The sequence below is a fragment of the Meriones unguiculatus genome, chromosome 8 (assembly GCF_030254825.1).
Source record: "Meriones unguiculatus strain TT.TT164.6M chromosome 8, Bangor_MerUng_6.1, whole genome shotgun sequence".
Taxonomy (NCBI): Eukaryota; Metazoa; Chordata; class Mammalia; order Rodentia; family Muridae; genus Meriones; species Meriones unguiculatus.
In genome coordinates, this window is record NC_083356.1 from 5360546 (window position 1) to 5383223 (window position 22678).

A 22678-nucleotide genomic window follows, 5' to 3' on the forward strand; every position below is an offset into this window, starting at 1 on the left:
AAAAACAAAAAAAAACCCACAAAACCTTGACATTAAAAAACTTGCTGTGAATACACAATGGACATTTGAAATAAAAAGATAAAACTTATGCTTTGAATTTCTAATGAGCATATTTAAAACACGACTGCTTTAAACTTCTCTAATTAGATACTAGGATCAACAGTCCTGCCGTAACTCCCTTTTTGATGTAACGATTGTATCTATTTTTGAATGATGTAATTTTTCCATACATTGAGAACCTTTGTACTAGAGAGTATAAAAACCCTTAAGCATGTTGAGGCCACCCACTTCATCCGAAAATGTGTCTGTCTGTCTGTCTATACTGTGTTTGTGTACATTTATGTTTATATATGTGTGAATGGATGGTGTCTTTGGGAGCGCCCTCGTACTGTCTATTGACTGTATGTGTGCATATGCCTTTTGTTTATAAATATCTGCCTGCTTTGTCTCCAAAGCTGTATAATTTTGCATGTTTCTAAGTTATTGAGTTTAGTAAGTGATAAGCAGTCTGGAGCGTTTTATCGGCCTTCTTAGCTGGGACTCTACCTTCCAGTAAGCCACTGTTCACTGCTGAGCTATTAAGTTAAAAAGAACTAAGCTTTTTCTTCTTACAGCCCTTGTATTTACCTCAAGAAACTGTCAGGGCTGCTGCTGCTTGCGCTCCGAGTTAGAGGAGCCACCTGGCTTGACTGATTAAGACCCTCTGCTGTCTTTTCCTTTAGAGGCTCTTGTGACCAGCGGCCCCTGGGAGTTAAACTGTACATATAGAATTAAACTGTATATAGAGAGAGCCCCAAATAGCAAGGCGACTCAGCCTGGAAGTTTAAGAGTAAAAGTGTGTATAGAGAACAACAAGGCTACCAGCTTGAATGATTAAGAGTTAAAGTATAGAGAGAAACACCAGCCACCAGCTGGTCAGCACCCCGACGCTGTGGCCCTGTGGTTTACCTTGCATGCTGGAGCTGGTCTCTAGGACCCAGTGGCCCAAACCAAAACTTTAAATATAATTATCCCAATGTCTCCTATCTCCCAGACTCTGGCTAACACACCTTGTATCTCCTGTGCCAACGTGTCTGGCACAGCGACATTACTAATCTGCTCAGTGCATGAAGAAACGAAGGGATGCTTGAGAAAGGGGGAACTCCTCATAACCTGACTCCCTGGCATAATAATCATGGTAATTTTGACAGTAGATTTTCACATATGGATCAGGAACTGCTCCTGGCAGTGCTGTGTCCTGTCATCACCCTTGAGAAGCCAGAGCAGTTTGACTATGGCAACACACCCGGGGCAAGAAGCTGGTAAGGTGTGAGCACCTGGCTCGGTCAGCCTAGGGCTGGTCTCTTTCTCTCCTTGTCTCACGTTTGCTCGCCGCCTTGCTGTCTCCTCCAGGCTCCTTATCTCTGCCAGTCCCATCCACGTCTTTGAGTGTGTGCTGAGCTTAGGCGCTTTTCAAAGTGGGTGGAGGACCTGCCATAGTAATTTTGCTTCACCATCACTGTTGAGGTGTATAAGACAGTCATTGGCACTTTTGCCTACCATTCTGCAAGTGTTTCAAGTGGGCAAGTCATTACCCTGGGGTCCAGGAAAAAAAAAAAAAGGAAGTTACGTCACAAATTCAGAAGCTGCTGGAATCCTGGGTTCTGTCTATCCCCGTTTTGGCTGCTCCTTGAAGTTCTAGCGCCAAAACTAACTTACTAGTGGTGTGTGAGTTAGTTTGGTGTTGCTGTGGCAAAGCTCCAGACACTGGGTACATTTACAAAGAAGTCTAATTTTTGTTGTTGTTGTTCTTGTTGTTTTGAGACCAGGTTTCACTATGAAATGTTTAACAAACATTCATCTTGATACTTTCATGTCCTTGCCTCAGCCTCCAGAGTGCTGGGATTTAAGCTTGCTATGTGTGGCTTAGAAAAGAGCTTGGAGGCTGGAAGTCGGAGAGGGTGTGGACTTCCATTGCTTCAGCCTTTGGAGCCGGCCCAGTGGTGTGTGGCGTCCTAAGGAAGTGAATGAAGGAGTTAGCCATCTGAGCTCTGGACAAGGTGGAGGGGCCAGGCTTGCTTCTTGGACCACAGCCACCTTGGGAGCACTAGCCGCGGTGCTGAGAACGCGCTGAATCCCTTCTGCAGACAGTGCCCCAGCCACTGTGCACTGGGCTCTGTCCCACAGACAAAGCTGCACTGCCTCTATGTCAACACACGTAAACTTCCAAAGCGTGGGCCCTTCGCAAAAACCAGAACCCTGCCATCGCAGGGGGCTTGAGGGTTTAGGTTCCACCTACAATTTCCATTGGCCACAAATACATGTACCAGGAGCCTCTCACCTGTAATTCCAGCTCCCAGCCCTTGGAGATGGAGGATAAGGAATTCAAGGTCATCCTTGGCTTCATAGTGAGGTCAAGTTCAGCCTGAGCTACAGGAGACCCTGTGTCAACACACACACACATTTACCCCAATAAGAAAAACGATACAATCATTCACACAATAGCTAAAACAGTTTTGTTCTTTTTTACAAAAACACAACCTCAGCATGAATCCTACCCAGTTCCCTTTGGTGCCAACTCTGTAGTCTTCACAGCACAGGATAATTCATCTGCTGCCTCTGTTTTGCTAAAACCTTCCTTCTAGGCCTTAGTGAGAAGAAACAAGGTGGAAGGCTGCCCAGTTCCCTTGTGCATTCATGGTAATTCCTGGACACATATTGACTGTTCTCTAACATGTGTGGGATGGCTGTACCAAGCAGCCAACGGGACAACTTGGGATCCCCAACTCAAGGGATTTCAGAGATGAGCTACAGAAACAGGCTGATGGGTAAAAGATTAAATGGGAGGGCAGAGGTTACCTGGTGCCATCGAGAGGTGAGTGTGGTGTGTTGGAGGCACAAGATCATATCTAGAAGAGAGTCTACAGCAGGAGGGGTTCCTGGAATCTTGAGGATGACTGATGGATGGACAGCCAGTGAGAAGAGGGCATTCTAGGCAGAGGTCACCGTGGGTGTGGCTGGCTGAACCATCTCCAGGCCTGGGACTCTGAGAAGAGCGGGCCCAGGCAGGAACAAATTGTGAAGCTGAAAGTCAGACTGCCCCAGACTTCAAAGGAGAAAGCTTGGAAAGTGGTGTGTGCTGCAGAACATTCAAACTGCAAAACCCACATGTGGCCGGTGGTAAGCCTTAGTGAGATCAGATGTGGAGGGCTGTGCTGGGCCTTCTTCCTAGGGTCAGGACAGCACTCACAGGCCACAGCCTGGAGGTCCAGCGTCTTTATGTGTTGGGGTCCCTTTGGAAGCTGAGTCTGCACCCTCTCCCCTTGGAAATGTAATCCAGACCTCCTGGGGCTGGGACAGATGAAAGTCCTTGCACGCTCTGCTCCCTGTTGACGTTATTTGGTCGTGGTTTCACAGGACCAGCATGGTGGAGTAGGCTGGCCTGGAGGCATGGGTCCCTTTTTATATTCCTGAGGCCAGTTTCTCTCTCTCAGCTCTCTGGTCCTGCCAAGTCCTGGTTCCCAGTGAGCCCAGAGATGAGTGGCCCCCTGCTGGATCATGTGTACTCTTTACCAGCAAGAAGTCAGTGGTTTCGGGAAGGGCCCAGGGACCGGGGAGATAGCTTTCTGTGAAAACACGAGAATCAGAGTTTGGATCCTCAAAATCTGTGTCAAGGCCAGACACGGTAGAGCTGAGTTTGCAATTCCAGAACTCCTTTGTGGGTACGGGAGGTGGTGAAGACAGGGGAATCCGTGGAAGCTCCCAGGTCAGTGAGTCTGATGAGCGCAGTGGGAGACACAGAGCCCTTGTCTTAAATGACAGACAACACACGGGTTGTCCTATGATTCCACACATGTACTGTGGCATGCATGTGCCTGTACTCATACACAAAAACATACGCACAGAGAGAGAGAGACAGAGAGACACAGACAGACAGACAAGAAAGGCAGATATAGATGGACAGATAGAGATAGATAGATATAGAGATGATAGATATGTAGATAAGTAGATAGATATGTAGAGCTATAGACACACACAACACACACATACACACACAGAGAGAGAATATTTTAAAGGCCTAAACCCAGTTACAACATAGCACTTAGCATAAAGTGGCAGGTTAATAAATACCCTGACAGAATACCCTCTTTCCACATCTCTGGAAGCTGCCTGGCCCCGGCCCTGGCAGCCTCAGCCTTTCCCTTCTTCCACACCACCGCAAAGGCCACACCCCACCCATTTCATCATATCTGTTGACAGTCTTTCCCTTCACCCTTCATCACACATCTCTCTTCATTCCTGCCCCACTCAGGTCTCAGCCTTCTGGAGTTTCCACGGTGGCTCCCTGGAAAGAATTGTCAAGATGGAAGCCTATGTGAGCATTTGGCTGAAGGAGAGATGAGGATGAGGGGCAGTGGGGGTTCCCTTTAGATGGGCCAGCAGATAGAGAAACCTGCTGGGGATACATGAGTCTATGGGTACCTGTCTCAGTTAAGGTTTCTATTGCTATGAGAAAACACAACAAAAAGCAACATCAAGGGGAAAGGCTTTCTTTCTTTTTGTTTTGTTGTATCAAGACAGGGTTTCTTTGTGCAGCCTTGGCTGTCCTGGACTTGCTTTGTAGACCAAGTTAGACTCAAACTCACAGAGACCTGCCTGCCTTTGCCTCCTGAGAGCTGAAATTAAAGGTGTGCACCACCACCATCTGGCTTCAGCCTGCTTTCTTATACAACCCAGAACCACCTGCCCCAGGATGCCCCTGCCCACAGTGGGATGGGCCCTCCCACATCAATCATCAAACAGGAAATTACTGTGCCAATTTGCCTATAGGCCAATCCTATGGGTTTCCAAGATTCCTTCTTCCCAGATGGCCTTAGCTTGTGTCATGTTGTCATAGCCAGCACAGGATCCAGATTCCTCCACAAGTCACTTCTGCATGAATGAGCTGAAGAGTGCTTGCTTAGTGATGTGATGTCTTCTCCACCACGTATCCTTGTATCCTTATCTGTCTTTATCTATACCAGCACATCTTAGGTTGTAAAGTCCTAGAGGTGGGGAATGAGATCTGAGGGAGTTGAAGAGCATGTCAGGGAGGGAATCTGCCCAGGAGGGAAGGCATTCCAGTGAAAGTCCAGCAAGCATTAGGACCATGGAAGGGATTTCTACACTGTAGGAGAAGCGGGACCGTGTAACCTGTTCTTAGAACCCCAACGAATCTGAATCTGAATCTACAGTCCCCAGCAGGCCAGGTCTGTGACTGGAGTTAGGTGGGAGTTTAGATTAGATCACCCAGAGATGAGCACATCAGTGTCCCTAACTTGAATAAAGAACCTGCCAAACTAGGTCCATCTTGCTGCGTCTGCTGGTGTGGCCTATTTTCTAGCTACAAATAGCAAGCATTACCTGTTTTGAACATCTGGCACTACCTGCCTGCTTAGTCACCTTTTCTCTCTGGCTTCAAACAGTTGCGGGGCCCCACCTCCTATCCACCTGCGATTCATCCCTCCCCCCTCCTTCCTGGAAGGATCTAGACACACCAGATCCACAAGTCCTGAGGTCTTTAAAAGGATCTTCCTGGGGAATTTGGCTCCTCTGAGCATTGTGACATTCACCCTGATTGTAGTGGCAAGTCCAACGGCCGTTCAGCTGCAGCTGGCATCATGAAGGCTTGTGTCCCTCTTATAGTGGCCATGCTCTGTGGCCTGGCCTGGGCTGGTAAGTCACGCTCTGTTGGGCATGGGAGGAGGGTGAATTGCCTAAAGAACAGAGGGCTGGTGCACTTGACAGAGGATAAATGCTGTCCAACCCAGTGGACCACTTTGGCCTGTCCTTGCTTGAGGTTACAGGATCAGTCTCTGAAGTTGGCTAGTGATTGTGGAGGAATTGCCAAGCTCAAGTCTTGGGGGGGGGGGTCAGCTCCAACATCACTGGAATAAACTGACTCCATACTTGGCCAAGGCTTTGTTTTCCTGGGGCCGCCGCATGGTGTAAAAGGGAAGGAGGTCCCTGAGTTGGGGTTACCTGGTTGCCCTTGGTCACCCTTGGCTGCCTGGTGAGGTGGGCATTAGGGGATGGATGGGCTCAGGAGGAAACCAAAGCCCCTGACTCAGAGGTGAGCCCTGCCGGGCTACACAAGGGTTAGAGAAATGGGTTTTTACCTCAGGTTAGGGGAGCCAGACAGTAGAGAAGGGATGGGCCCTGCTCTGGCAGGCAGTGTGGGAAGGAGGAGGTGCTGGAAAAAGGAAAGTAACACTATCCTATTCAGTAACTGTGCAAAACGATGCTGCTGTGTCAGTTAGTGATTAGTGGGGTGCAGGGGCTGGCCAAGGGAGGGGGCTGAGCTGAGGGGTGTGGGCAGTATCCTTCTCTGCCCCAGGAGCGCCAGAGTTCCTACGGCTCCACCCTCCCAGGCTGTTCTTGCCTCTGACTGGTGAAAGGATCTGATAAGTTAAAAGCAGAGGACCAAGTGAGGGCCCAGCCCGTTGGAACTTGTCAGAGTTGAAGCATAAATATTTCTACCAAGGAACTGACTTTTAGTATCCTTCGTCATCAGGCTGTGTACAGGGAGACCCCAGTGGGATTCCCACATAGATAAGGCATGGAGGACAAAGAGCCATTCCGTGGTCCTCAACGCTGTATACGCCTCTTTGAGGACTCAGCTCTGCCTGGGTCCTGGGTCTGGAATGGGAGAAGAGGAAAGAGAAGGGTAGGCCCGGGATCTTACCGCAAGTCTGCTCCTTGGAGGGATGAAGAGGGCCTGTGGGACTCTATAGTGTAGAAGGATGCTCAGAGGGTGTGGGTTCTGCCAGCCCCAGGAGAGGATTCTGTGGGAGAGATCTGGTCTTACAGGAGGTTTCTAAGGTCATGGCCATAGTGGTTTCAGAGGCGCAGGCGGCCCTGGGCTACCAGGGGTGAAAGTGTTGGTTAGCTTCTGCTGTGAGGTGGATTGGAAGTGAGGGTAGGGTGGAGAGACACCAGAAGGCAGGAGTGAGCATCCAGCATCTTCGGACTTGGATACCAAAGTGTGGGCCATGCCGGGAGTCATGGCACAGGCCACGGTCTACAAGCCAGGGATCTTCTTCCAAGGACCGCGCTGTTTCAAATGAACAGGGGCAGGAAGTTGGTCTTGGAGATGAAGGGTTTTGGTTCACTAGGTTTCCATGAAAATAACGTCTGGGTTTCCCTGAGAGACAAGCATGTGGGGATGCCTCAGTGGTCAAAGGGTCTGAGGTCTGACAGGTGAGGACACTGTGCTCACCCAGGTTTGGTACCAACCTGTCCTGAAGGCCAGTGGGGAGAGGGCTCATAGGCTGTAGCATGCTAAGGTCTGAGGGATGCAGAGAAATGTCGCTTTTCACAGGGGAGGGAGTCAGAGCTTTGGGTGGGAAGTGTAAGGCAAACCCAAGGCAGAGAGGGAGACAAAATGAGTAAGAGCAGAGGAGAATTGGAGATGGGGCAGAGGAGTAGTGATGTGGGCCCCAGCTTGGTGAGTGAGGCTTACACGAAAGCTTTGTGACAAAGGAAGGCACTGGGTGGAGGACCTGGGGTCATAATGAGGGGTCATCTGGTGTCCCCAGTACAACACGCTGAGGTTCCTATAAGGAAAAACCCCTTCCTCCCCTGCCCCCATGACCCAAGTTTACCTTGAAGAAAAACGGTTGCCTGTGAGACGTGTTGGCATCAGGTTCTTACTGGGGACAAAGCGCTGAGGCAGGGATGACAGATCCGCACAGCATGGGCCGGTGGGAGAGCTCTCCTGAACCCCACAGCCAGCTTTTCACTTGCCCTTCTCAACTCCTGCCAGCCCTAGAACAGGGAGGATTCCATCCTTGGACCGGCCTCGGTGGCCCATTAAGAGCAGGGCCCTCACAAGCTTGCATTCACTCCCTCAGGACTCTGGTGTTCTGCCAGGCTGCTGGGGCAAGCAGCTGACCAGCCTTCCTCCTGTACTGAACACTTTTTGTTAAGACCTTAGCGTTCAGGTGCCAACTGAGATGACTTAAGATTCACGAAGGGTTCCCTGTGTGCTTGGATAGAACAGTAGCAGTGATGCCCTTTCTTCTTGAATACTTTGGAGGCTGAGCCCGCAATATGCAATGGCCTCAGGATCTGGTTTAACCTTGACCTGACACCTCTCTGATGCAAAGAAGAGGCTCATAATGACGATGAAGTCAGCTGGGAAACCATCCCAGCACACATGTGCTAACCACCCACTTCACAGCATGGCCCAGCTGAAATGGGGAAGGGAGAAGGTCAGGCAATGCAGTCTGTGGGCAGGTTCCCTGACCAGGGATGATTGCTGCAGCCAGTCTGGACGTTTGCCGTCTGTGATGATAAGGATGTGGAATGTGCCATTGTTTATTTATGTAACAAATACCGAAATGGCTCTAGTCTGTGTCACACACCACAAGGAAGCCCTTTGCCAGCTCATTTACTTCGTATACATATTCTACGAGACAGACTCTAAATTTTTCCTATTTTTACAGATAAGGAAAACAGAGACACAGAAAGTTAAATAACATGCTCAGGATCACACAGCTGAAAAGCATAATAACCAGGATTTCAACCCAGGCAGCTGGGTCCCAGAATCCAGCCCTGCTCTGCTGTGTACCCCTTGTTAGGCATGATATAAACGCAACACCAAAGCTAACCTTACTCAGAACATTCTTCTCCCCTTCTAGTCCTGGTACATGCTCAGCCCTGAATGTCAAGTTTAATCTTACTTCAGTCCTTACCCAAATGTCAATACAAAAGTGTTACTTTAGCAATCAATTTAGTGCAAGCTCCTCTTTGCTGTAGCTCTAAATTCAAGGACAGCTTCAGCCCTGGTCTAAGTTAGGTTTGTATTTTCTCATTGGCCCAATACAGATGTTCATGGCAGTTCTGATTCCTGTGGCTGTTTTTTTGTTTGTTGTTTGTTTTCTTTTCTTCTTTTGAGACAAAATCGGATGCAGCCCAGGCTTTTATCTCACAAGTCCTGGCATTACAAACACGTGCCCGGCTTCTGAGTCTGACCCTGACATTCTGCACAGACCTCACCCTGACCTACAAGCCCAGTGTTCTTGACACCCAGGCCTCAGGAGGCATCACAAAAACAGCCCTAGTTCAAGAGTAGAGAGACCCTTCTCCCACTGTCTGCCCAGCATTTGCTGTGGTAGGGATAGTGGGACCCAGTTTCTCTTTTGGAGTGGGAATGTGTTTGTACTGCTCTTTGCACAAGTTCTGCTCATTGCCAGGTGTGCTGGCAAACACCTTTAATCCTAGACTGTGGAGGCAGAGGCAGATGGATCCCTGAGTTTGAGGCCAGCCTGGTCTACAGAGCGAGTTCCAGGACTGCCAGGGCTACACGGAGAAACCCTGTCTTGAAAAACAAAACAAAACAAACAAAACAAAACAAGGTTCTGCTCATATGCCTCTTGTGACCAAAAGCTTTGCTTCTGTAAATGGTTTGTCTAGAGCGAGGGATGTGGTCTGTGGTTGCATAACAGAATCCTGTCCCAAAGCCCAGTTCTCACCCACATCGGCCTCATTCCCCACCCAAGCACAGAATGCATTCCAGAGGCTGGAAAGAGCAGAGACGTGACATGGGGAAATAGAGTACGAGAAAGGGTCAAGGAGGAGAGAACAAAGAACAGAAAGGGGGTAGGAGTAGAGCGAGGGGTGGGCTCAAGAGGTGTCAGGAGTCACTGATGCCACTGCAGTGACTGTCCTTCATCTACAGGACAGGACAGCGAACCTTGTCCTGGCCACCCACCTCTTTCTTCAGCCTTTTGGGAGAACATAATCTGTGGCTGGGCAGTAGCTGTATACTCCAGCCAGGCCGTCGGCGTCAAGTCTGTGGCGATCTTCTTACTGCTCACACGCTGCCTGTTTCTGTCACAGGTCCCGCAAACAGGCACCAGAGTGCGAGGCCCTGGTTGGTGGTCTGAGCCCGGGGCATGCCTGGCAGACTAAGAGTAGAGATAGGGAAGGCCTACATTGAGTCAGGAAGCTGTGAGCATGCTTGTCCTGTAGGCAGCGTTGGCCTCTGCTATCCCTTCCCTGAGCCCTCCTGCAGGGGCAGTTTAGGAAAAGCTTGGGGTCCCCGAAGCACTAAACTGCTGATCTTGATTGTCGCAGGAAACCTGGAATCGTGCGCATCTCGCTGCAACGAGAACTTTAACCGCGACGCTGCCTGCCAGTGCGACCGTCGGTGCCCCTACCACGACGATTGCTGTGCCGACTACGAGCATCTGTGCGCTGGTGAGGCACCTCGTGAGAGGAAGGGTCTGGAGACACAGCGGGCCAGTCTGTGCGCAAGTCCGAGCTGGCGTCCGCAAGGCCAGAGCAAGGCTGGAGACGGAGGAGAGGGTTCCAGGACCCCAGAGAGAATGCGGAGGACAGGGACAAGGGTCAGGGATGTAGCCATCACTCCTCCCGGTTTTCTAAGAAGTTCTTAAACTAAAGTAGGGCAGATGCTATTGACCTGGGCAATCTGTGGGAACTGTCAGGATTAACAAGATCTTGAAAGCTTAAGTACCTTATTCCAAAAAAAGGAGAAACAAAATTCTACTTGGGTCTATTTGAGGTTCCCCGTTAGTCACGCTGGAAAGCACACACATAGTGGCAGGCAGCGTTCACAGTCTGCACGACTCGGGGAAGAAGGCATGAAGGCATGGCCTCCGTGACGTCATCAGCAGAGACCATGCTTCTCCGGGGAAGCCACCGCTTGAAGCTGCCTTTCCCACGCTGGGTGTAGTGGTACACACCCTTAAATCTCAGCACTCTGGGAGGCAGAGGCAGGTGTGAGTTGGAAGCTGGCTTGTTGTATATACATAGTGAGTTCCAGGACAGCCAGGGACTACATAGTGAGAATCTGTCTTAAAACAACAATGATAACCAAACAAACAACAACACGCCTTTCCCCAAAAGCCCACTTAATTCTCTCCCAGCACAAATTCCTCCGCTCTGTACTGGAGACTGAACCACAGGTCTCAGATGTACGAGGACGGCACTCTTCCACTGAGCTGTATTCTCAGCTCATTTTCAACTGTTTATTTTGAGACAGGCTATAACTGGGTTTCCAAGGTCAGCCTTGAGCTCACTATGTAGCACAGGCTGGCCTTGAACTTGTGACCTTCCTGCTGCAGCCTGCCAAGTAGCTAGGATTACAGACTTTTATACCCAGGCCCCGCTAAGTGAATACTTTTTGACAGATCATTTCTTAAATTTTTTTTTTTGTTTTTTTTTTTGCAATTGTGTGGCTGAGAAGGTCAGAGAAAGGTGTTGGCTCCCCTAAAACTGGAGTTATGGGCAGTTGCAAACTGACCTGTGTGCTGGGGACCCAACTTCCTCTGGAAGCGCAACTGCTCTTAACGGTTGTGCCACCTCTCCAGCCCTTGAAAAGTCACGCTTGAATAGGCCTTTGTTTAGACGCTCCTGGTGTTGCACACTCCCTGGTAGAAAGATCATCTGCTGTTGTGACAGGAAGCCTTTCTGGCTTCCTTGGCAAGCCATGCTCCCGACTCCCAGGAAAGCACAGTTGCAGGAGGTGGAGAGCACAGCCGTAGGGATGGGACCAGCGTATGTGGTTATACAGGTTGTGAACTGCATGAGGCCACCTGGCTGAGCTAGAGCAAAGCCCAGTGTGCATCCTTCTCAGGAGGTGTGAGCGCTAGTGAAGATCCAGGTCTAAGAGGAAGGAATGCCCCCCACTTCTCTTTTGTTTTGTTTTGCTTTGGTACGGGTTTCTTGTAGCCTTGGCTATCCCAGAACTCACTCTGTAGACCAGGCTGGCCTCAAACCTGGAGGTCCTGTCTCTTCCTCCTGAGTGCTGGGACTAAAGGCGTGTGCCACCACCGCCTGGCAGAATGCCTTTTCTTAATTTGCTCAAAGGTGTCATCTGCTGACCCAGCAGGGTGCTGCCACGTTTCCACTCACACAAAACTTTCTTCAGTTTACACAAAATCCACCTATAGATCCACTAGCAGAGGCCCAGGCCCAGAGCTAGCTGGCACATTCAGAGTCCAGCTGCTCCTGCTGGGCCTGGGCTCTCTCTCGGCAGTCGAGGAAAGATCTGTTCACCTTGAGCCATCATGCCAGCCTTTGAAGACGGAGGCAAAGCCAGCCTGAGCACCACTGCGGCCCCCTGCTCCTGATTCGCAGCTCAGAGCTTTTCTTTCCATGGAAAATGTCTTGAGCTGGTTGAAAGTCTCAGCTCACCAAAGTCTAGGCAGCGTAGGATTCAGCTAAGAAGCTTTCAGATTGCCAATGCTTAGAGCACAGCCTGGTACCAGGCAACTGGATATGTCTCATGTGAGTGAATAACCTGACTTGTGGCCCTGATGGTGACAGTGCAGAGCTGCCCAGCAAGCTCACCAACAGACTCAGAATCACCGAAACAGTGACTTTCCTGGTGGGTCTCAAACTTTTCCACTTGGCACTACTTTATGCCTGAGAGACTTTCATGAGACTTTGGGCCCGTAGCTATATGAAACATATCAAACATTTACTGTTACAGCTGAGTATATGGAACCCCTGACACTTGGAGAGTGGAAGTAGTAGGCCTAGGAGTTCAAGGCTATCCTCAGCTACATAGTGAGTTCAAAGCCAGCCTGGGTTACCTGAGAGGCCATCTCACACAACATATAAAAAAAAAGAAAAACAACCAAACAAAAGACCCTGCAAATCCTAGGCCACACTGCAGTCCTGGGCCAGAGCTGACTTGCTGGCCTTGTGTGACCACATGTGCAGTGCATGTTGTATGTTAAGAACCAAAACATGCGGTGAGGTCACATGACACATGCTCGACTCCTGCCAGGAAACGCCTCAGATTCATTACATCTTTGATTTGGGGTTTCATTTTCGTCCATGGCCCGTTCTGAAACACGTTGCTGTTGGCCAATTCTTCATGACCTCACGTTCAGTTCTATGACCCCATATGAGGCTGGGACCCACAGTTAAGCTGGGTCGGGCCAGCAGTGGGGAATGCTCTGCCTCTGTCAGCCAGGGCTCTCAGAAGCTTGTGTTTGCACACAGTGTGGTAAACTCTTTGAGAGGGCTGTGCCAGGGACTGTGGCTTCAGGTCCCGAAGTAAGCGATTGCCAGGCACTGGAGCTGGCACATGGCTAGTGTGGCTGCTACGGCTAGCTGTCTTAGGCATCTAAGGCAGCAAGAGAGTCCAGTAGCTGCCAGTTAGGGGCTCAAACTGCCCCACCCCCATCGATTTACAGGAAAACATCAGAAGGAGTGTTTACAGATGAATGGTATCCCTACCATCATCGTGATTTTGAACAGATTTTAACAGTGCTTCAAAATACTTAACACCTGCCCAGCCCCTCAGGGAGAGGTGGCTCCCCTCAACTCTTTTAATAGGAACAGGATGTTCTGAACTGAGGAGTCTTGTCATTTGGAGAATGCTAAAATACTCTATTCATATGTAGTAACTCAAATTGGCTTTCAATCTAGAAGGGACTCCCCCACCTCCTCCTCCTCCTCCTCCTCCTCCTCCTCCTCCTCTTCTTCCTCTCCTCCTTCTCCTCTTCCTTCTCCTCTTCATCCTACTCATCCTCCTCTTCCCCCTCCCTTTCCTTCTCTTCCTCCTTCTCCTTTGTCCTCCTCATCCTCCTCTTCCTTTTCCTCTTCATTCTCCTCTTCCTCCTCTTCTTCATCCTCCTCACCCTCCTCTTCCTCCTTTTTCTTCTCCTCCTCCTTTTCTTCTTCATTTTTCTCTTCTTCCTCTTTTAGTTCTTTTGAGCACAGTGGGCACCAAACATCAGAATGGTAGGAAACTTGTCACCTGGGGAAATTATGTTTGTTAGTTTTCCCTAAATTTTCCATAATCTGACCTTGGAAAGCCCTCCTTTCATCTTCAGTCCTCAGCCTTCAGTGTCAGGGATTTGTCCACATACCACATGCCTTGAGGCTGGGAGCACAGAACCCGGTATAAGCTTGAGGAAAATCCCAGGATTTGGGTGACTTTATTTTCCTACATTACAGCTGAGGAAGGCCCCCCAGAGCCAAAGGCGTTCCTGGACCTAGAGGATGAGACACCAGCCAGCCGTAAGCCTGAAGCCCAGATGGGACACCACAGGGTGACAAGGGGAGGGCGCGCTACACCAGAGGCAAGCCAGACCTAAGCCGGAAGAACGAGGCTGGATCTGCTGAGGGGATCCAGTGGTGTGATCCAAGCAGCCAGGGGGAGGGGTGGCCAGGAAAACATCTGAGGCCTGGGGAGGGGAATGAAAGAGATTTTATTTTTAGAGTGGGGAGATTATAAAAACAACAGGTCAGGGAGTTGAGTCCAGCATCAGAAAGCAAAGGACTTCCTGAGTGCAGGGTGTGCAGGGAACTGAGCTTGTTTTGTTGTGGTGGTTTTTTTCCAGGAGACCTTTAGCAAGGAGCCCAGCTAAGAGAGTGGGTAGATGGGCTGGTCTTTAGGCTCCTAGCACACCCTCTAGAGGTTGCCAGGGACAGACAGACAGACAGACAGACAGATGGACATACACACACACCCCTCCCCTGTTCTCTTAGATCTGTACTCTGCGCCAAGCTCCTGCCAGGGCCGCTGCCGGGAAGACTATGACAAGCACCTCGCTTGCCACTGCAATGACCGCTGCCAAGAGTTTGGGGACTGCTGTGAGGATTTTGACAGTGTGTGTGGAGACCACGGTCAGTCTGCTCCGTCAGCACAGCCCCGGACACTCGGGAACTCTCTGGAAGCTCTCCCCGTGTGGCCCTTGGATTAGCAACATTAGCAGTGTCTGGGAATCCTTAGGAGAGGCAAGGAACCCTAGGCCTTGGCCCAGGCCTGCTGCCCAGAAACTCTAGACTAGGTTCACTATTCTATAAGCCCTCTAGGGCATCCTCACGCCCGCCTTTGGTACAAAAAGGGTGATGTGGACATTAAGTGCACATTCTGTGGCAATGCCATGTGCCTATCCGGACGGTCTTCTACTGTCTGGCACTCTAACTGCAGAGTATTGGGTGGTGTCCCCCTCACCAGACCAAGCTTCCAGAGGGGCCAAGAGGGAGATGCTACTGATCTTCAGACAGGTGGCACCCACCTCCCTCTGGCTCTCAGACCATCCCTCTTCCAATTCCTCTCAGAGGGCTTCTCCCACAGCAGTGACGCCGTAACCAAGGAGGAACTTCAGAGTATCTCTGAGACGATCTACAGGGTGGATATCAATAAAGCCCAGAAGAAAGACATTGTCATCAACAGTCAAAACCACATCTCCCAGTCAGAGACAGGAAACCAAGTGGATCGATGCCCGGAGCCGTGAGTGCCCCTCATTCCTTCCAACCCCTCACCCTGTTCTTCCCCACTCTCATTCTGTGGATGCCTCAGACCTCTGCTCCTCAAATCAAGCAAGCTCAAAGGGAGAGGGGAAAAACTGACATCCAGAGTTAGGTTAGGTGGGTGTATAGCTGGGAGATTTCTGTGGCTGGCTTTCCAGGAGGTGAGGTAGAAGAAAACAGACCTCACAGTTGGCCTTCAAAAGCACTTTAGTGGGGCACTGTTGGTGCACGCCTTTAATCCCAACACTTGGGAGGCACAGGCAGGCGGTTTTCTGTGAGTTCGAGGCCAACCTGGTCTACAGAATGAATTCCAGGACAGCCAGGGCTACGCAGAGAAACTGTCTTGAAAAACCAAACCAACCAACGAGAGAAGCAAAACAAACAAAAACCAAAAAAACCCCAAACCCAAACAACAATAAAAAACAGTATCCCCCGCAAAAAAAACCCCACCTCATTTTGTCTTTTACTCCTGAACCCATCTCTATGTGCGCCCCTGGCCTGTCTGGAAGGTTTTGGGGAGAGTTTCAGCCATTTCAGGCCTTTTAATGGTCTCCATCCACTTGCCCCAGGCTCTTCACTTACGTCAATGAGAAACTGTTCTCCAAGCCCACCTATGCAGCCTTTATCAATCTACTCAACAATTATCAGCGGGCCACGGGCCTTGGGGAGCACTTCAGTGCTCAACAGATGGAGGAGCAGGATATCTTCCTCAGGGAAGTCATGAAGACGGCTGTCATGAAGGAGCTTTATGGCTTTCTCCATCACCAAAGTGAGTGAGCCTTCCCTGCTGCACAAGCTGTGGGGGGTGGGGTGTCTTCAAGAGAGCCAGATGCTTGCTGAGGTCTCCGTGTATGTGTGTATGTGTGTGTGTGTGTGTGTGTGTGTGTGTGTGTGTGTGTGTGTGAGGGCAGGGTGTGAGAGCTGGTAATGGAGCAGGAAGTACTGTGTGGAGGCTAGTAACAGCTAGAAGGGACCAGAGACAAGGCTAGAAGGACGCCACAGAGATTGGGGGCCTTAGCAGGAACAGAATGACCTTCTGGCTTGCTAGCTTGCTTGGGTCATCCCACCTTTTGACTGAATGTCATTTATCTTGTGAGTTCCCTACCTTCTGAATGGAGCAAGGGCCCCCCAACCCCAACTCTACTCCCACCCTGAGCCAGAATCACATCAAAGCTGTGCTTTTGGGGAAGTGGAGTTCCCAATGCCTCCTTTGCCTGGACAGCAACAGAGAGCCAGCAAAGGCTCAGGGAGCACATTCTATCAGCAAGTGGTCTGGCTGGACCACCTCCAGATACAGATACGTGCAAATCAGACCAAAAAAGGTTTCGGCTACAGGACTTCTTGGCTCTGGGTCCTGTTTGTTAGTTTCCTCTGGATTCCTTTCCTGAACTCTGGCAAGCTGGACTCTGTCTCAGAGGCGGATCTGTGTAAGTCTCCCTTGCTGGCCCTGGGGACTGTGTCCAGGCGAACCTGGTACTTTCTGTCTGCAACCTTAGAAAACAATAGTTACCAACTCTGTTGTTAAGAGGCGGAGCGCGTGAGGGAGTCTGGAAGATACACGCAATCCTGTGACGCCCCCTGGTGCCTGCTTTCTGGTAAACACATGCGAACAGCCTGTGTTTGCATTTCTCAACCTTCATTAGAGCTGCGATCTTTTAATACAGTTCACATGTTGTCAAAATTACTTTCATTGCTACTTTGTAATTGTAATTTTGCTACTTATATGAATCTTAATGTAAGTAATTTTGGAGATAATGGTTTGCCAAAGGGATCATGACCCACAGGTTGAGAACCACTCTTTCAGCAAGAGAAATAGAAGTTTAGCCAGGCCGGAAGAGCTAAGGAGCCAGAAGCAGCCAGAAGCAGCCTTCCAACACACAGAGCAGGCTTCCCAGCAATCACCCTCCCTCTCTCACCCCAGATCCCCCTTATCCTGCTACGTAGGAATCCTAGTCCCCAATGGCTCATTCCAGCATCCCTTCGGAGTTTAAGCGATTAGAATATGGCCCGAAACTCAACCAGACAGGCTTGGTTTGAACTCTTGGTTGTGATTCTGGTGTTATAGTTTAAGGGAGGCTCCAAAATTTTAGATATTAAAAACAATCTCAGCTGGTGGTGGCATGCAACTTCGATTCCAGCACTCAGGAGGCAGAGGCATGTGGATCTCTGTGAGTTAGAGGTCAGCCTGGTCTAAAGAGTGAGTTTCAGGACAGCCAGGTCTACACAGAGAAACTGTCTTAGACTCCCTGCCCAAACTAAGAAACAAACAAACAAACATTCCATAATCTCTAGTGTGTGTGTTAATGATATCTAGAGAGGAGAACTTTGGGAGGTGACTCAGCTTCGGATTCAAGGATTATCAAGAGTGTTTTATTATAGAATCTACCTCTAAAGTTTTCTCTGGCTCTTCTTTTTTTTTTTTTTAAATATTTATTTATTTTCCATATGAGTGCTCTATCTGCGTGTACACCTGCAGGCCAGAAGAGGGCATCAGATCTCACTATAGATGGTTGTGAGCCCCCATGTGGTTGCTGGGAATTGAACTCAGGAGCTCTGGAAAAGCAGCCAGTGTTCTTAATCTCTGAGCCATCTCTCCAGCTCCTCCCTGGCCCTTCTTACATGCCAGCACTTAATATTTGATTTCCTAAACTTCAGACTGTGAAGTCACCTACACTTCTATTCAATATAAATTATGTGGAAGCAGGGATGTAGTTTGGGCAGCACGTGGCAGGCCACGCACCTGCCCCATTCCCTTGTTACCTCTGGAGTCTTATCTGTGACATAAGGTCTCTGAAAACTGATGCTTACAGAGCATCGAAAGGGGACACCCAGCAAGTACTAATAAGGGTAACTATTTGGTCTGTGGAACTGCTCTGTTGCTTCATGTGTAGTCAGTCTTGTTTTCCAACATTGTTTCAAGCCCTTGAAAGGAGAGAATATTCCTGGTATCTGGTCTGTATCCTCCACATAATTCTGGAAGTCCCTGATTTAAAACTTCAGCTCTGACCTTCCCCAGTGGCCCCTTCAACAGCTCCACTTGGCTATCTGTTGTTTACATAACACTGTGAGGAGAACTCACTGTTCCCGCCTCATCCCCAGACCTGTTCCTCCCCTGGTCTTCTCATCTCATAAACATCACTGTAATCCATCAGTTCTCGTGCCCCGAGCCCAAAAGTAGTTAGTGTGTGTGTGTGTCTGTGTGTCTGTGTGTGTGCATGTATGTGTGTGTATGTCTCTGTACGTGTGTCTGTGTGCGTGCACAAGCATACACGTGTGTGCACTACTCCTCAGTCCATCGACCATGTAGAATAAACGTCTGGTAGCATTTGTTGAACTCTCATCTCTCCTGATGTGCTGGAGCAGGTACCCTTTCTTGCTCCCCAGAACCTGAGCCACTTCCTTCCCACAGAGTCCTCTGTTTTTCTCTCCACAGACCGCTACAGCTCTGAACAAGAGTTCGTGGACGACTTGGAGAACATGTGGTTTGGGCTCTACTCAAGGGGCAATGGAGAAAGGGATTCGAGTGGCTTTGAACACGTCTTCTCAGGTAGGCTCTCTCTGCTTGGCTGAGGGGAGTATGAGGGACAAAGGTGAAGGAGAATGTTTCTGCTCAGGGGCTGGACAGTCCTGAGCGTCGGTTAACAGGCAGGGAAGCCACCTGGCAGCGAAGGACTCCCAGGCCAATTATGAAGGCATCTGCGAAATCATGCTGAGGAACGACAGTCGCTCTGGAATACCTTAGGAGGGAAAGAACAGTAGTCCCGGAGTGCCCAGGGTGCCACCTAGGATGAGCAAGCATTTGCTGGCATGTCTGCCTCTGAGCAGGTCTCTGCTCCCATTGCTCGGTTAGGGGCTTCCTATAAAGGCTACTGTGTCCCTTCATCCCTCAAAGTCCCCTGAGAGCCCGGCTTGATCCTGTGGAAATAGAGCAGTGGATTGTCTAGGAGGAAGGAATCTCCCGAGGCTTGAGCCAAAAAACAGAAGACAAGCATCCCAGGGCGTCAGGCAAGGGGTTAAGTAAGAATAGTCAGCTAAATACTCAGCTGAGTATTCTAGAAGTCAGAGCCTGGGGATGGGAGACGGGCTTGGCGTGGACTGGTAGAAAGGGGGCTGGCGGGGGAGGGCCGGGAAGGGAGCCCAGACCACCTGCCTTGACTCTTTATTACAGGCGAAGTGAAAAAGGGCAAGGTCGTTGGCTTCCATAACTGGATCCGCTTCTACCTGCAGGAGAAGAAGGGTCTTCTTGATTACTACAGCCACAACTACGATGGGCCTGTGAGTCCTTGGGGCCCACACTTCCTGCTCTGCCTCTGCCTTCCAAGCAATCAGACTTGCTTCTCACTCTGGCCCTCACAACCACCCAACAGGGACTGTGGATACCCCGTCCTCATCTGCTAGAGGGCAGATTTCCACCCCACTCCCAGCAGTGAAGCCTCCAAAACTGCCAGGGACAGGAGGTAGAGGGCACCACACCCCGGTGGGAGGCCAAGGCCAAGGGCCAACGCTTAGACTGGAGAACAAAGGCGTGCATCTACCCCTGCCTGAATGTCCTTAGAGGCATTCGTTGGCCTGGCTAGCTGAGCTGAACTCCACATGTTGCATTAGGAACCTTTGCTGTCCTACACCAGGAAACGATTTGGGGCAGCAAAGGCCTCTGGCATCTGGAGGGCCAGAGTGAACAGCTGTGTTCTTGCACTCTGCCTTGATCTTGTGGACATTACTCTGACCTCCTTGCCACTGGTAGCTGCAGACAGCGGGTCTGAGTGGGAGTTGGGCACTTTGCACGGTAGACTGTCCCTTCTGTCTGTTTAAAGAAGCCAGTGTCTCCAGAAGGCTTCTCATGGCGCCCCATAAACACTAGCTGACTGTTGGTGCCTGGCTCGATCTCGTGACCTCTGCTGACCTTTCCTCCGCAGTGGGATTCCTACCCCGATGTCCTAGCCATGCAGTTCAACTGGGATGGCTACTACAAGGAAGTGGGCTCCGTTTTCATTGGCAGCAGCCCTGAGTTCGAGTTTGCCCTCTACTCTCTGTGCTTCATCACCAGGCCAGGCAAAAAGTGAGTATTGGGGGTGGCCATGGGACTAGGGCAGAAGGGGGGTTCTCCAACCACTGTCATCCAGGATAGCTGCATAGTGGTTGGGGCAGTTGGAGAGACCATTGTTCTTACCTTCAACAATGTTAGTAAGGAGTTAGCTTAGAGTGGTGGCTGCCAGTCTTCCTCTGGCAGCAGAACCATCCCCCTTCCTTCCTCCTCAAGTGAAACATCCGGATTGTAATCCACCAAGAAGGCAGCAGTGCAATTGTCCTGCATCCCCGAGGCTCCCTGATTGGCACATGAGGCACGTGAGAGAGCCACAGAGTCCCAAAGAGAACAGTTGATAATAACTGGCCTCTGTCACTTGAGAATGTGTTTTGGGTCCCAATACTTTCTGTTTTTATTTAGAGGGGCTTTTTCTCACCGTGTAGTTGGGGTTACAGATTCTCTTGCCTCACAGCCTCTTGACATGTGCCACAGTGCCTAGCTCTGGTCCTATTACTTCCGAAGCAGAGAGCGAACAGCCAATTTCTGAAGTGTTCAGCTTGAGGAGTTGAGAGTATTTCTCTGGAAAGGACGAGGAGCATGGTCTCCTAGGCAGAGAGACACCGAGGTCCAGGTTTGGAAAGCTCGCTGCACACAGGGAGCTGGAGTAGAGGCTTTGGAATGCAGGCACCTCTGTCTGGGAGGCCGGGGCCCTTCTGCGAGAGATGACTAGGTCTCTCCCATCTGAAACAGGGGTGGGTGAAGTTGTGGGCTCTGCTGATTCGATTCATGATCTTCTCCTCCAGGTGCCACTTAAGCCTGGGTGGCTATCCTTTGGCCATCCAGACCTACACCTGGGATAAGACCACCTACGGAAATGGCAAGAAGTACATTGCCACAGCCTATGTGGTGTCCTCTACCCACTAGAGCTTGCAGCCAGATGGGGTACGAGGGCAGAGAGCCAAGAAGGGTCCCGGTGCTATTTGCTCTTTACTGGGGAGGGGAGGGAGGATCTGGGAGGAACCCCAAAGCTCAGTTTTATGAAAGGAACCTCAACTCTAGAAATGCCCACATGGGAGAGAAAAGAAGATGCAATTAGAGAAGGCAGAAAATCAGCCAAACTTTGTCTTCTTGTATTTTGGCAACATGAACTAGGAAATTGAGCTCTCTCTGCCTAGAGAGGGTAGCAGCCCTCAAGAGCTCTATGGTACAGTGAGGCCATGAGCAATTCCTTGGCCTCACACTTGCCCCTAATGTGAAGGGGAAGGGTCTTCCCCTTTTCCTCCTTGGAGCTTGGGGAGGGGGTAATGCTCTCAGAACTGTGACTGTGAAGGGGTCTTCAGGTGTTTGTAGGAAGAACAGGTAGTAGAAATTCGGGATTACCAAATGGCTGTCACTGCACATAGCTCTGCAGCTGCATCTCAGCCTTGTGCTGGGCCCCTAAGCACCAAGCAGGCGAATCTCAGGGAATCAGCCCCATGCCAGTGCAGAGTTGTGGGTTGGGGCAGTGAGAGGGCTAGGGCAGGCGGACTCCTCAGTCCTAAATGCCTGTGTGTCCAACTCAGCATCTGCTTCTAGAAGTTTCCCTGATTACAGATGTTTAGTGCAGTTACACGCCCGTATTTTGATCCCACATAGTGTTTTGTTTTGTTTTGAACGAATTCCCCTTGTAAGGGGGAAGATTGAACATCAAAAGAAGAAAAGAATCTATAGCTTGGTGTCACAGACAATTATATTAATGTTTATCCAGCTGCCATAATTTGAAACACTCTAGGCTGGGAGAAAAGGGACCCCAGATTCCTGTTTCAACCCCAGTGACGTATTTATTCCCTCCTGATGCTCAGGAGCCAGATGTGGCCCTGCAGAGCCAGGCTTGTACCACAGCTTAGAAGCATCAAGTTTCAAATTAAAGCCACTGGAGAAATCCCGAAATGCGTCTCATCCTTGTATATGTCGGCCTTGACTGGAGCAGGACTGGGGGTCCTTGCAGCCTGGCTCACAGAATGTGGGGTCTGGCTGAAGCCTGTGAGGGTCATTACGCCACCAAAAGGAAGAAAAGAATTCTTCCCAGTGCAACTGTAACATCACATATGTGTTGTGAGAATGGAATGGTGACTGTGGCTTCAGCCCCAGTAACCAGTCCCTTTGCAGGCCTATATGTGCACCCCCTCCACATACAGAGAGAGAGAGAGAGAGAGAGAGAGAGAGAGGACAGAAGGTTGCTTGGAAACAGCTTCTGTGGCTGCAGAGGTTGGCCAAATGGTGCTTGAGAGGCTGCTCAGATTATTTAGGCTGAAATTTGAGGAGGACGTCAGGCAGGACTAACCCCTGTGAGACACCGCGCCTCGATGGATGAAGCAGGGCCCTGTCCTGCCCTCCTCAGGAGTTTTCCTGGTC

General features: G+C 50.2%; 1 protein-coding gene and 1 long non-coding RNA gene across 2 annotated transcripts; one reads left to right on the forward strand and one right to left on the reverse strand.

Moving 5' to 3' along the window:
* Positions 1 to 11: 11 nt before the first annotated feature.
* Positions 12 to 7815, reverse strand: LOC132655755 (uncharacterized). Its single transcript, XR_009593563.1, has 6 exons — positions 7623 to 7815; positions 6704 to 6803; positions 4791 to 5044; positions 2839 to 4324; positions 2321 to 2421; positions 12 to 1994 (listed from the first exon to the last, which is right to left on the reverse strand). It is a non-coding gene; the product is annotated as an uncharacterized LOC132655755 (long non-coding RNA).
* Endou (endonuclease, poly(U) specific) lies at positions 5523 to 22207 on the forward strand. The gene is made up of 10 exons (XM_021632815.2): positions 5523 to 5694; positions 10099 to 10221; positions 13957 to 14019; positions 14491 to 14628; positions 15067 to 15238; positions 15828 to 16027; positions 18692 to 18805; positions 19427 to 19533; positions 20175 to 20317; positions 21088 to 22207. Exons 1-10 carry the CDS (start codon positions 5640 to 5642, stop codon positions 21206 to 21208), a joined length of 1236 nt encoding a protein of 411 aa, XP_021488490.1. The 5' UTR covers positions 5523 to 5639; the 3' UTR covers positions 21209 to 22207.
* Positions 22208 to 22678: the final 471 nt, after the last annotated feature.

Coding starts and splice junctions, on each gene's coding strand:
- Endou (XM_021632815.2), top strand. CDS start 5,640: ATGAAGGCTTGTGTCCCTCTTATAGTGGCCATGCTCTGTGGCCTGGCC. Junction 15,239..15,827: donor GTGGATCGATGCCCGGAGCC/GTGAGTGCCCCT, acceptor CACTTGCCCCAG/GCTCTTCACTTACGTCAATG. Junction 20,318..21,087: donor ATCACCAGGCCAGGCAAAAA/GTGAGTATTGGG, acceptor CTTCTCCTCCAG/GTGCCACTTAAGCCTGGGTG.